This window comes from Argopecten irradians, chromosome 9 (assembly GCF_041381155.1).
Source record: "Argopecten irradians isolate NY chromosome 9, Ai_NY, whole genome shotgun sequence".
Lineage (NCBI taxonomy): Eukaryota > Metazoa > Mollusca > Bivalvia > Pectinida > Pectinidae > Argopecten > Argopecten irradians.
In genome coordinates this window covers 21,746,214-21,761,840 of record NC_091142.1, presented here as the reverse complement: position 1 = coordinate 21,761,840, position 15,627 = coordinate 21,746,214, and the positions used below count along the sequence as shown (strand labels likewise).

Genomic DNA, 15,627 nt, shown 5'->3' with positions numbered 1-15,627 from the left:
TCTGTTGCAAACCGGCATACATACTTGCGTTCAATACAAGTGCTATCTCGACGTTGATACGCTCTTTTAACGTAAACCTGCACCAATAAAACACGCGTACTTTAATTTATAATTATAATCTAATCTTGCAAAGTAGCTACAAAACTCGATAAATGTTACCTATTCGATCAGCTACAATGCGCACGTGTCTATCTCATGAGTAATGAGGTCCGTAGTACAAATTTACAGTGATCAATGTCTCATTTATTTACAAAGAAACTCAAAACATATGTAGTAATATATACTGCCAGAAATTTTGGGAACTAAACGTATACTTTTGTAAATTCATTTCATAATAGCGACACAGGTTCCGCAATTGTCATGGTTTTTATTAAATCAAATTATCGGATTATAAAAATTTATTTAAAAAACTAAAATATATTCGAAACAAGCATAATTTTGATAAAATTGGTTTCTAAACATATGACGTGGTTGTATAAAGTAGGATATGTCAGAGCAATTAGCAATCCGTGTAAATCAATTTTACCTTGGGACTATATTAACCTACTCCAATGCGCCTTAGCATTAAACTAGGTTGTTGTATTATTATATGTTTTGACAATAAAACTTCTCATTTATCGATTTCATACAAACACCCACAAGTGTTTTGTCAATATACATGCTTGTTTCATATACATCTTGGTTGGTGTCAATACTTTATATTGACAGAAAATGTAATTAAAAATATACGATATAATAAAGCCTCTGCATTTTCAACCAAATCTATCAAAACACACATTTTATCTCCACAATTGATTGGGAAGGAGGAAATCAAAACAGGTGTTTGAAGTTTCTTTTTTTTCATAAACGAAACTTATGATCACTGTAAATATGCGCTCATAACATCGACACATGCTTGAACAGGTAACTGTTACCCGTGATTTATGTTTCCGATTAACTAGATCGCGTTATTATCGGTAAATATATTTCATTTCCATAAGCTTATATCAGTGAGTAATTATTAGAGTTGAATTGGTTAGTTCTAGGAATTCGATGATACCTAATCCTAATCTTATGACGTTTTTATTAGTTTATCTGATATCCAGTGATTTCGCCCGTGTGCAATATCTTTACATTTGTCACTGATAATCTAGAGCTATTTTCATTGGATGGAAATTTATTGTGACGTCAGACAGAAACAAGAAAATGACGTCAGGAAAAATGATGTGACGTCAAAATTACGAGGACGGCGGGACAAAATGGCAGTCTCCGCTGGTTTTCGGAATAATATTTTACATTTGTCACTGATAATTAGAGCTATTTTCATTGGATGGAAATTTATTGTGACGTCAGACAGAAACAAGAAAATGACGTCAGCAAAAATGATGTGACGTCAAAATTACGAGGACGGCGGGACAAAATGGCAGTCTCCGCTGGCTTTTCGGAATACAGTTTGACGTGAAGTTCTTTGAAATGTTAGTTTTTGTAGTAACGTGATAATGAGTATCTTAAATTAAATTTGTGTTAATTTCATATGTGATTTTATGAAACTTGCCTCGAAGTTTTAATTTTTGCACGTCAAGGCTCGCTAAAATAAAAGCTTCTTAGACTCGTTTCATAAAATCTCATATGAAATGATCACTCGTGTAAGATTGTTTTACATCACTCATGTAAGATTGTTTTACAAAATGTCACCGTTAATTACATAAAATAGAATAATTTCCATGAAATCCCTTTGTTCCTACCATGCTTATCTGATACGATTATCTGTACATACCATTGTTGTAATTTCTAATTTAAATAATTGATTTAAATGTCATAAAACATTTTCTTAAATTACAATTTTTGGATTTTTCTGGAATCAATATAACGAGGACATGATCTTGTAATCGTGCTCAAAATATTTCTGTTTTGTATACGGAACAAACGGGTGCCGATATTTTCAAACATGAATGAAAATTATTCATATCTATACAACAATAGTGAGAAAAACAACACAGCACGTTATTGATAAAACATAAAATACACATTTTAATTTGTCGTGAAAGGTTGCCATTTTGTACGTCACTATCAGAAAACAGGAAAATCGTATCCTGTCCATAGTAAGAAAGTTTAAAAATAATGCAATAATAAAAACTAGTCGTCGTCAAAACGACACGGAACCTGGTATCACACAAGTTTATGGAGAAAGTTTGTCATAAAATACTTATATACACGATATTCTATCAAAATCTTTCGACCAAATTCTCGTCATACCCTTTTCAATTTTAACGAATAATAACCAAATGTATAAAATATCAGAGTCAGTAAGACAATGGTTGCTAGGTAACAGTATATAGGGAGCTCTACTCCGATGCCCAACAGGATGTCACGTGATGACAATATGGCCGACGTGTTGTTTTCACACTGAGAGAAGACGTCCACAGTGGTCTGGTTACACCTGAAAACATAATATATTACATTACAAAAAGTAGGAGTGACCTTAATGATATGTCCTATCATGATGTCCTAAACCCCGGGTATTTGTAAACAAAAAATAATAATATTGCATTAAATGGAAATTACATATTTTTTCTCTGTTTTGACACTAAATCTGGCTTTCGATTGGTCGATTCTTTTTTTTCATACCACTATGAGAAAATCCGATAGAAAAAAAATCTTCTGGAAAATCAATGAAATCGTACGTCCAAACGTATTTTGTTTTATCAAGTAGTCCGAAAAATTAGTTATAAGCATTGCAATCTTCATCGGGATATAGAATAACTTTATTTTGCAACGTGGATTCACAAAGTTTGCAAACAAAATTTCTTTCATACCCCGATGAAATTAAAAAAAATAGTGACATCAATGCTTAAATGTTAATAAATAAATCATTTCAAAAACAGGAGAAAACACAGACAGTTGAGTTCATTGAAGAAGACAAAATATCGCGAGTATGCAGATAATGTTAAGGCGAGAAACAAAGCATGTTGGTGTCTAAAGCTATACGACAGCAAAATATCGCTAAAAAGGTGGTATCAAAACCTGCTGTAGAGATATGTCGATTCCAAAGAAAAACACAGTTCCCAGAAATAACTACATGTGAAGGAAAACGGTACAAGATGCTAAAAGCGATAGTGAAAAGCAACGGTATATACCACTGCTCCCATCTATTTATATTGAATACCTGTTTGTTTGGAGGGAAATCTAGGAACAAGAAATTGGCAAATTAGTCAAAAAATATAAACTGAAGCTAACCCTAACCATTTTCCAAGCTCCTTATCTGTATGTTGTCAATGAGCGCCTTCAAACTATGTTAATTGGATCATCCGTCGTATATTGATCCCGTATTGGCCTAGTTGTCGATATTGGCCCAGTTTACCTATATTGATCCAGTTTTGATGATATTTATAGGACAGCTTCTTTCATATTGTTACAAATATGAAAGTAGTTAATTAATGATGACATATCATTGTAAACATCTAAACCTTCTATAAGGAAAAAGGTTATTGTCTTTTTAAATTTTAAAACCTTCTCATGATACAAGGGGTGGACGAAACTTATGAACTGTGTTTGGATTATCGTGAGAGAAATTTCATTTATGATCGGTATAGAAACACCTTTACCATACATTATCCATGCTGTTAAGTACACACGTCATGGATGCCGAGTAAGGGTAATGAACAAGTACTACGTATTTCGCCCATCGTAGCCATTCTGGTGGATTGATGTTGGAAAAGCCTCCTATAAAACAAAACGAATACACATTTTTTTTAAAAACACATGATATCAACACGGTTTCAAAAAGGCTTACATTAAGTGTTGCAAGCAACACACGTCCACTGCCGTCAATTACATTTTCTAATCTATGGCAAGTTATTATTGCATAGTTGTTATCATTGTATGAAGTTTGAACAAATCATGTTGATGTGTTTTAAAGTTATCGTCTGGAAACGAAAATTTGTGAAACAATCTACTTTTAGTAACAGTGACCTTTGCAGTTGACCTTTTGACTCCAAATTCAATTCCAATCTGTATTTTGCCATATACTACCACTGTGTGAAGTTTGATTGAAACGCGTTGATGTTTTCTAAAGTTATCGTCTGGAAACTAATATTTTGTGAAACAATAGAATCGAGTCATCACAGTCCAATCAAAATACCATACCAAGTAGTATTAATAGTATCGTATACATAATCATAGCCGAAATCAACATATTTCATTGATCTTCAAATTCCATTAGCCTTATTTCATTTCGAGGAAAACTCACACACGTTTTAAATGTCTGTGTATATATACACACTGGTTACATACTGTATATATAATCGGAAAAATCATGTGAATGCATTTACAGTTTAAGTAACATAATGTTTACACAATTCGCTCTCCGTAATCATATCAAACTTTCTATGAACATGTATCTACATCAAATGCGAAACAAGTCACATGTACATAACATACAAATCATTTTTGATGGCCTTGATATATGCATGGGATGGGTCTTAAAGTGAAGGGAACCCGGAGTGCCCAGAGAAACGCCGTATGACCGGTCAGGTGACCCCTGACCTTTATACGTCTGTGCCGGTTATCGAACTCATGCTGGTTAGGTGGGAGGCAAGTGACTTGACCACTACACCATCCGACCACTAAATTACATACCTAGTAACAGCCCACTCAGAATGATCACGTTTCCTGTCATCATACTCAGTTTGAGGTCTGGGATCAGTACTCCAAGATTGTGGGCAAGGCTCTGAAAGACATTTTGTGAACGAAAACGCTGAGATTGAATAAAAAAAAGCGAGATGGCAAATACCATTGAACGTATATTCACGTTAAGATTATGTCCGATAATGAAAAGTCTTAATAAACATAAGCAAGAACATGTTTCAAATTTTAAATCTCAAAACACTATTTTATCTTACAATACTAAATGGTTTTTTTCTCCATTTTATGCAGGTAAATTTATGTATACGGTATAACTTGATAACATTTAAATGTACTGCTAAAACGAAACGCATTTTCAATTTACACACATATATAAATTTATGGTGTTTAAGCACTTAAAATGTCTTTTTAATTATAAGATTGTATATAGAATGGTTTGAGCAAAAAAAATTAGTAAAAGAGCGATAAACGCTTAGAAATCACAAATTCATCAATTACTAATGGATTTGATAACTACCTGTATCATTAGACAATTAAGCGTTCCTATCCCCAGGTAGGCGAAGTAGATGTCCACCCCTCCTAGTCCTGCCATCCAGTAAACAATGGTGTTAAATAGGAACGGAACCGATATAAGGAGTGGTAGCTCGCTAGTTATCTTGGCGAGGTAATAGGCAGACAGGCGATATGCCCCGGCGGTCCGGTCCTTGCTAACGACAGCCCGTTCACCGGTAACTGGTCAAGTATGATACACTTATTAATAGGAATCACATGGCCTTATGATCATGGACGACATAGCCAATCGCAGTTATAGTTATTAAAAGTTACTTCATTATTGATTGGCTAAGGATTTTTTTATACTGGAGCCTGGTTTTATCATTGTAACGTTTTATTTCGAAAGGACTTGTGACGTTTTTAAAATGTGTTATTTTTTGTCATTGCTCAGACCAATTTTATTTTAATGTTTCCTCTATGTTTATATGATAAATGAGTTTCGTTGAGAACACTACTGTTTTTCGTGTGAACGTCAGCCACAAGGACAATCAATCTATTTTCTTTGATGGATTATTCAATAGTTTTCTTTCTTTTAATATGTTCATTCATTTATTCTGATTTATTTCTCACATTTTAGACTGATAATACATTTTGCGATAGCGACTTGTAAAGAAATCTACTCTATGTTGTAAGATTTGGTAGTATCTTTTCTTCTCATGTGTCAGGTTATTTCTTAATATATACCTTTGTTTTATTTTTGTACAATTCAAAATTTGAAAACGAATAATGTATGTAATATACAAGAAACATACTCACATCCTAAAAGAGTAGTGATTAACATTTGAAACGACCAATATGTCAGTGAAATGGATACCTACAAACATACAAAAACGTGTAGTCAGTAAATATATATTTAAAACATGTGCATGTATAAGCTTTAGAAACATGTGCGCACAGTCATTTACTTTTACATTTGATCAAATGAAATTTTCGAAATGAAATTCACACAAAAATAACGTTTACAGTTTGTTTGTTATCTTAAATGCGGTTTGATTTTGGGCTTATTAAGATTTATCAAGTATCGCACATGTATATCAGATATCGTTTGTACGTGAATTAGATTTCGCATATTCCATAGGCGAACAGAAATCGTGAAATATTGATAGTTACGAAAATTTGTCAAGAATAAGAATAGAACAACATAATATATCTCGTGAAATGAAATAAAAGGACATCATCGTGTTGGCTTACAACATTGTTAGAATAGTGTAGTAGGAAATAAGATCAATATATATACCAAACCCATTCGATCTCGGACAGTTTTGACAGTACTGTCGATTTGGAAGTAGAGAATGCTGGCCACAGTAGCAATACAAGCGGCTTGTATGATGTCAAACTTGTGAAATATTCGTCCTTTTGATTGTTTGTACGATCTCCAGTTGAGCATTTTAAACTGGGTCCAAAACGAAGTAGGCCAGCGACGATTTGTCTCCACTTCAACGTTGCAATTCCAGTCTTTCAAAGTGTGATCAGAGAGCGGTTTCACTGCAGTAAAATGACAAAATCACAATTAATTTCTATAAATATGACGTAACTTTCTGTAACTTAAAGAATATGCTAGTGATTCCTGATCGTGGATCCCAATTAGTCAGATAGGATATAATTTTTGCCGTTTTGATTGAAAAAAAACCCAACGTTTTGTGATATAACTGGTCAAACGTTTGGCTTGTTGTGTGGATGGTAGATATAACAAACCATATTATTCATAAGAATGTAGAGAAAACCCTGAATGATGCTATAGTAACACAGAGAACAATATACATAATTTATGGAAAAAAATCCTTGCTCCCAATACTGTATTATGTATATATGGTAACCTATCTTTAAGAAGTCACTAAATAGTGTATGTATAACACTAAGAATGTGAAATGCGGCTGTTGACCACTGCTGAGTTTCTTGGTGTGACTGTGTATACTCCATTTACTACACGTAAGACGAAAATAACAGGATTTCAGGTATTATTATTTGAAATACTGCCAAAAGTTATTTTGGGTTCCCATTCATTTTTGTCAAACCAAACGTTACGCATGGTAAGTGTTGAAATAACCAGAAGTTAAAAATTTTGAATTCGTTCTGATAATTATATTAACAACATGTGAATTTTTGCATAAAAAAAAAAGATAAAATTAAATTTAATATCATTCGCCTCTAACTTGAATTAAGTAGTATATTTTCAATAGGATACAACATTTACATTTTGGTATCTGTAGGTCAGTTTTGTGTTATACGTCTAACAATAACAATGTTATTAGTAAAAGAAAATGTTACAAATAACTACAAATGTATTCTCACCAATGACGAGCTCTACATCTCCAGACCCCGCCGGCCTTTTGGTTTCTGTATTTGCTGAACCATTCAAGTGTCCAGTTGACATATGTTGATTTGACATTGGTAAACTGAACACAATAACAAGCAATGTCAGTTCAATGTCGAATTTCACACTCAAATATATTTCGAAGATTAACAACAGATTTTCCATTAAGCTTACCCAATATGATACTATAGTTTGATATAATGCAAGTCTTTTAGACCGGATACTTTATAACCTTTTTTCTATTCGTGTACGTGTAGGGTATTTAATAATTTACTAATAGTTTTTATGTTTTTATGTTAACTCTGAGTAAACTCTGAATAAACCACGGCTTATAATGTTTCCATAACATAAAGTATACATATTCAATTTGATCCATATAATTCAATAATTTTACCTATAATTCAACTTTTGTTGATGGCTCTGAATATTTTTCTTGGACATTATTATGCTGTCCAAGAAGTCTTTTATCATATGTGCTGCTAACATGATTGTTAAGCCAATGGAGAGGCTTGTTATAAGTAAGATTAAAGTAATGTGATTTCAACCTTCTTTACTCTTACCTTGTGGTGTTATCTTTGTCGACGTCATTCGTTTTAGACGTCACGTCTTTCTTTAACACTTCCACTAAACGTAATATACAATGTGTTTATAAAAAAAAGAGATTCTGAAAGTCACTTGGGCTTTAATTTGTCCCACTAGCATGAATCAAAATAGCAGTATTTTGCTCACACATTCCAACAAAACAATCAATAATAATTGTCAGTAATATCATTGATAAACTTGTGCATATATATACAATGAAATGTAACCATAGCAAAAAATAATTATGAAAGAACAGGAAGGAATATAGCTAATAAATGATTACCAACAGACAAAGGGAGAAATACATTTAAACACTTTAATTTTTCAAAGTACATTATCCTGTCAAAGTAAAATTGCTGAGTGAATTTGCGACCCGAATTTTAGCCTTATTCTTGCTGCAGGTTTTGCTGAATATCTTTTCATTATGCACAATGAGAAATTATAAAGTAAATAACAGTAAGAATAGGACCAAAATGCGGGTCGCAAATTCACTCAGCAATTTTACTTTGAAAGCATTTTGAAAAAATAATGTGTTATTAATATTATCAATCTGGATTCATATTTCTTATTGATTTCTTTAAGTAGTTTAAAATATTTTAATATGTGTTTTCCCGATCATAATATCATTGGATTAGAAATCTTGCTCTTTTATGATTCCATCGAACAAAAGATTTATTTACACAATAAACATGTTTCATAATTACTCTTTAAGACACAAAATGATATGAGATCATATCTTACTTTGACCAGGTCGTGTAGGATAACTCTACACTCTTACTTACAGAGAAAGTCTGCGGGGTTATAATGTTGACTACACACAATTCCAAGCTTAGCGAAATGGTCTATCACCATACTGGCCTTCCCGAAGTATGCCATCTGCAGAGAGAAAAACAAGGTTTTATATTAAATGCATACGAGCTTTCCGAAACACAAATTAAAAGTTTCTTTAAACCAATGACAACGACGAAAATTCATACCGATGGTCCAAACTAATTCAAGATACCCTGCATAATCTATGTTAACCGTGATTCATTTCGCTGTTTTGCCGTCTGGTGCAGTTATAGTCAACTAACGCGAGGTAGTTTGGAGGACGGCAAGTTCATGTTTAATTTATTTTTTAATAAGTGTTCAGAATGTGATAATAAGTGTGGTATTAACGGTTAACTAATAACTTTTGCGACGCTACAAAATTATCAATCTTGATTTACATTTCCATTTTAAAACATATAAGCCGTTCCGGAAAATTAGTGAGTCTTCACGTACTATTGACATGTTTTGAATTTAGAATGTCTTATTATTTTTGTAATCAGAAATACATTTTCGCCTTACAGCATTCTTCACAATTATGTCGGCAAATAACGCTTGAAATTAAAATATAAACTTAAAACTACCTCCTATAATTAAAAGATTTTTTGTTCTATATACCCCGAACTTTGTTCAAAATAAGAAATAAGCACCAAACAACTGGGTGACCAATAATTCCCTAATATAGACATATCTATTTAAAATGAACATTTTACTGCTTATCATTAAATATAAAATAAAGGAATATAATTCTAATCGTCAGTATTCCGTTTCTTTATAACACAGGTGGCCTACTGATCAGTTGAAACGTTCCCGTCCACTGAAATAATCCGATGACGTTTGATATTTTTTGTTACGTAAATCTATTATGATTTCTTAATGTGTTGGTCATTAATAACTATCTTCTTTTTAAAACTTGACCTTATATACAAACTAATTGACACAATGTTCTTAAAGGAGGGTTGAAATTGTGTGCGAGTTCCTAGTTCCTAGTTCTGTTTAACTTAAACAGAACTAGAAACCAGACACGAAATCCGTTGACGCCTACGCTTGCAGATACGATATTAATTTCATGATCTTTCACTGGCCAACGGACGGCTTTCCGTTTTCTTTGTATATATTGATTTTTATTGTTTTTTATTGTTTCTAAAAGCTCTAAGTTTGATTTGTCTTTTACATTTTAAATAAACATCTTAATATCCGTAGGAATCTTAATAAAATGATCGCCACTCATTGGCCAGTGAAAGCACAAGAAAGTAATATCTTATTTGTATGCACGGGCTTAAACAGAACCCAGATCTGGTTTCTAGTTCCATTTAAGGGAAAACGGAACTCGGAACTAGGAACTCACAACCAATTTCCGACTCCTATTCTTTTTTCTTTTTTTTCTAGTGGCATAATTACCTCCCCATCAACTAGCAGTAGTAAAGATGAAAACATGTGGAAGATCTGACTGGACGGCTGGTGTATGGTAGCTACTATAGTTTTGTTGTACTCCGTGGCGTAGTTCTTCAGCTGTAGCATCAGGGAGAGGGCTGTGCTGGAGTCTAGTCCAGAGGTCGGCTCCTGTTTTATAAACCAACATGCATTTAGGTCTAAACACAATTGTAAGTTTTAAAGAACTTAAATAAGCAGGTTATGTTTAAAAAAAGCACAATCCCAGATTTTTTTCTGAAATTATTTGCCAAATTCCATGTTTTATTTATAGTAGATCTGAAACCTGGTTAAAAGATTTTGACATAGTCTTACATGTAGGTTCAATATAGTATGTATACTAAGCAGATCACAGTTGACAATGTGTCAATGTCAGTTGGCTAAAGTCTGACTAGACATTGTTTCATGATCCTAGAGATTGGTCATTGCTTACTGCAACTTCACAAAACCACAAGCATATATGGTCTTCGTATTGACTACCTATCATTTCTCATCAAAATTTGTATCGAGCGGAACATATGTATCTATACATTGGTTTAAACAATATCTATTCAATTCTATAACGATACAGTACAATATACATGTCATAAAAAGATTGGATTCAGAAACAAGTACAATGTACTTATATTAATCCGTCTCCATATCTATACATTAAAAGATGACACTCCTGAATTGTATCTCGACTTCTGCAAGACATCGCATTGGTTTGTCACATTAAAACGGGACACGTCTGTAAAAATGTAGTTGTTTCGTTTATCTACACCATTATTTTTTGTACATGTTCACACCTTCTTCAACCTTTAACCTTTTTCGCGTTTAAACATATGTCACCCTATGAACACATGACGTTAACATGCATTAAAAAGATCAATTTTCGTGGAGCGTACATTCATTGATTTTGGTCAAAAAAAGAAATCCACAAAATTAAACTTCTACGAAAAATAGTTATTTTACAGTACATGGACACCTACGTCTATAAGAAGTATGTCCGGATCAGTAAGAAGTTCACAGCCAATGTTTGCCCTTTTCTTCTCACCCCCAGATAAACCTCGGTTGAAGATGTCACCAATTGCTTCAAAAACAAGACAAAAGCAAATTCTCCATATAGTGGTAAAATATTATAATTATATATAAAGTAGCGAATTTTTATACAAGTAAATCATATTCTACACAAAAACATAGTTTTTAATCGAATTAGGATTCTCTCATTGTGATTTACTAGTCTGTTGATCAGATGATATTCCCTGAATAAAGCTAAAACAATATTCAGCTTTTTTACTATGTAGACTCCAAATGGAAATCAACGGAAAAGTTTTCATTTAAAAATTAGTGTCGACCAAACCAGCTTCGTTTACATTTTTACCGTCTGATTATTTTGTTTATATACACACATATATATCAATTATTCATAACTGACTGCTTACTTGTGTGTAGGCATTTTTTAAGCCCCAGGGAGTCCACAATTTTATGAATTTTCTCGATCTTCTCTTGTTTAGGTACTCGGTCAGGTATTCGTATCATCGCTGTGAACTGAAGAAGTAATCAGGTTTGAGAAGGCTGACAGGTTTTCTTCCCTATCAGAAAAAAACAACCTTGATTAATATCTATTCCGAAAAAAATCATAGTTTTACAACCTTTCAAATCGTTTACCTTCACAATATAAGAAAAGTGTATTTTGATATTTTACTGATCTGAACAAGATTTATACAGCGGTTATCAGAGGTAGGATACAACATATGGTTCAATAATCATGTTACATTTTCTGGTACAATTTATGCTTATACAGTAATCTGACCTCAAAATCTATTGGACAGGGGGAATATTTGTTTGATATGGGAATCGTGTGTTTCAACAGAGTAAACGATTTTCAAATCATTAAATAACTCACTGCTGAAATGAAGGTCTATTCAAAATAAAAATAAAAGAATTTTGAGTGGCAGCAAACATCTTTAAAATACTATATATCAACCATGTAAGATATATATAAGCTCATTTTTTGGTATTCCTTAGTGATAAACACACCCTTTGGATATATGACATACATACATAAAGTGTCTCCCACAGAGTAAGGTTAGACAGAAATATGTCATCTTGTAACACGTAACCAAGACGACGACGTTGTATTTTATTTAAGGGTGATCCGTTCAGGGTAACTCTGCCAGAGTCATATGGTGTTCGTCCAGCTAAAACATTTAGTAGAGTCGTTTTTCCTGCACCTACAAATCAAAATGAAAAGAAATATTATCAATGTTACAAATTCCTACTATCTACATCGAAACTGGTTGCTTTTGCAATATATTAAAATCGTACATGACACATATTCTTTAAGACTTTGCTTGAATCTGTGTTCAATATATAATCATTGCATAAAAACATCAACAGAATAAATTATTGACATAAACATACACAATATAGATTAACGATATACATGTATCTATGGTATTTTATGACACATTTATTTTATTTCTAAATATTACATCACGTGACATAAAGATGTGATTAAAGGAGCTATAATATTAGTTAAGGTTATTAAAATTAAACTTTTGTAGCATGTTAAGACTGGTAAATCTAGGAATTTATCTCGCAAACCTAGAAAAGCATAGATGGAGGAAGAAAAAATAGGTTGATTCAGTTCTAATGTGCTATAGATTGGTCTCTTTATTTGTAATTGTTTTCTTTGAATTTAACGGAATTATTCTCAACCATCCAGAGCACAAAGCACAACAGTTGCTACTGTCACTAAATCCATTGATGTATGGAATGTTCATTTCAAGCGCTCCTTGGCACTGTCCCTCTGTGGCATGACGGAGGCGCCAATGTGATATGACCAAAGTTACTAACCAATATGACAAAAAAATTCACAAGGAAATACAATGATCATGAAAAAGGTAGAAGTTACGATGTTATCTGAATACCTAAATACAAAAGCCATTCTATACTCACTCCGCATACAGAAGAAAGCATAATTGTAATAAATATATTGTAAATGGCAACCTCAACGTAATGAATTCTGAATAAAACATAAAACTCTGAACAAAGTCATATGGCAATTATTGTACATAATTCAGTCTAATAGAAACATATATCAGGATTATGGATAATTACACAATACATGAAGATTTCTCATTATTTGATATGAAGGTGGGGGGTTCGATAGAACACCGATACAGAAATAAAAAAATAGCTTAGAGGATTTCTATAGCTTCCCCAGTACTGCATCTACATGTATTATGGCTGATATTGAACAGTAAAAGGAGATACATTCATGTTGATAAATATTTTGCAAACAAAATAATTAAAAGATAACCAAAATTACAAACAGTAACATTTTTTTATTTTAAATCTTGAATTAAATCTAAAAAACATTTCTGTGGGATATATTGAAAAGTAAAAAATTACCTGTAGGCCCCATGATGGCCAATAGATCCCCACTCGATGCTGATCCCGATACATTTTTGAGAATTACTTTTGATTCGGCTGTCACTATCAAATCGTCAAAATCCAATCTAGATGATTTAGATACTGTCTCCATATTTCACAGGTTCACGTCTAACTGTATAGGTCACACATATCTAAAAGTAAAGCAACACCATTCGATATTAAACGGGAAGTATCAACGGAGTGGATCATTGCTTTGTGGATGGATAGAGCTCTGTGGTTACTGGTAACTACAAAGGTAGATTTACCAAATGATCGAAAAATGCAGATGATCAAAATTACCATTTCCCTCCAGTAAGATATTCAACGCAATATAAGATGTCTAGACACAAAATACGATATCATTAAGATTTCTTAAAATAGCATTACTTATGCTAACCCAAAAGACAAAAGCCTGAGGTATCATACTTGATCATTATTTGTCCCGATACGAGAAATGCATGCAATAACTGACTTACTGCATCTTTCTTAAACCTCGGAACGAAAGGAGAAGTTGGTTGAATAAATTCACCAACATTTCTAACCCCTAATTACCCCTACTCTCCGATTGTGCATCTGTTTTGGCCCTGTTCCTATTATGCTTCCACCCTTTCATAAAAGAATAATATTGCCAAATAAATAATATATGTTTACCCAAGTTGAGGTCCTGACACACTAATCCCCTATAGCTGACCAATCGGGATTACATGACCATGAAATGTGCTAATCCGCCCTTTAAGGGGCCATCATCCAGGGCGTTTTCTCATTCCGTATTTCTATTCGAGGACTGGCTCGTGGTCTGGTTTCATGAAAGGGACAGCCGACATATGTGCTGTCAACCATGGTAACACATGCTGGTAAGAGAGGGAGAGGATAAACAATACTGACCTTGTTTCTTAAATGATTAGGTCAACATATAGACCAACTAACCAATGCTGACAAAGATTTTTAAAAAAAAGAAAATGCAATTAAGGAAATCACATTTATTGTAACTAAACATAAAAAAAGCTTCAAATAATAAATGTTTCAATTAATTTATTTCAAGATGCTCCGACCGCTGACAAATTGATATTTTTTTCTCACTTTCAAAAAACAGGAGCAGCACGATTTAGTATTTTTCTTCAGTAACAAAAGTTACTTACTTTTCACATCACCATTACCGCCAATGAAAAGTTTGAGCTTCTTTTTTTTACCTCAAGATAAAAAATATTAAAAATAATTAATTGCATCCCGAAAAAATTCCGTGCAACTAGTGTCCTTTAGTGGAATGAAGTACTGATTAACGCATGCAGCGAAAGCAAAATACATAATTTTCATGTTATTTATTTGTGTGTTAATTAGAGATACAGTAAACACAATTAAACACAACTAAATTGTTTAAAATCGATGAGAATCGTTTTATGCTCTGTCTGGCGGTTTGATCATATTTAACAGGTCTCATATGATTATAGCAACTTAAATTATTTTAAATTAAGGTAAACTTCTTAACTCGATCAGGAAACCTTAACACAACAAATTACACTTCGGAATTATATAGATAGGGAATTTATTTTTAAATTACAATTCACTTTACATTTAAAAGTTTCCGTTTGTTTTATCATCCTGTACATATCCCCTAAAAAATATTTTGGTGCTGCAACATATACCGCATAATCAAAGTTTATATTCTCTACAGCACATGGAAAGTAAATATTGTACTGCTGTTTCACATAACGAATGGTTAATGAATACTTGACGTCACTGTCTCAGACGAACTTGACATTACATATAGAGCAATCGCAACCCACTCTGTACCGAAAACGTATATTACACAACATTAATATAAGAAAACAGTAAAATCATACACACAACAATGGGATATTGGGGGTTGGTTATAGGATGGGAATAGGTGATAATTTTTC

At 32.8% G+C, this 15,627-nt stretch overlaps 1 protein-coding gene across 2 annotated transcripts; it reads right to left on the bottom strand.

Moving 5' to 3' along the window:
• Positions 1 to 1,990: 1,990 nt before the first annotated feature.
• On the bottom strand, positions 1,991 to 14,052 carry LOC138331770 (uncharacterized). Of its 2 annotated transcripts, XM_069279534.1 has the most exons (14): positions 13,709 to 14,052; positions 12,356 to 12,525; positions 11,734 to 11,839; positions 11,281 to 11,381; positions 10,280 to 10,441; positions 8,854 to 8,947; positions 8,050 to 8,113; positions 7,468 to 7,571; positions 6,413 to 6,660; positions 5,932 to 5,989; positions 5,141 to 5,355; positions 4,618 to 4,708; positions 3,585 to 3,702; positions 1,991 to 2,419 (listed from the first exon to the last, which is right to left on the bottom strand). In XM_069279534.1, exons 1-14 carry the CDS (start codon positions 13,839 to 13,841, stop codon positions 2,230 to 2,232), a joined length of 1,854 nt encoding a protein of 617 aa, XP_069135635.1. In that variant the 5' UTR covers positions 13,842 to 14,052; the 3' UTR covers positions 1,991 to 2,229. The 2 variants fall into 2 exon arrangements, with proteins under 2 accessions (XP_069135635.1, XP_069135636.1); XM_069279535.1 differs by lacking the exon at positions 13,709 to 14,052 and having other exon boundaries at positions 11,734 to 11,883; positions 12,356 to 12,473.
• Between the last annotated feature and the right edge of the window lie 1,575 nt (positions 14,053 to 15,627).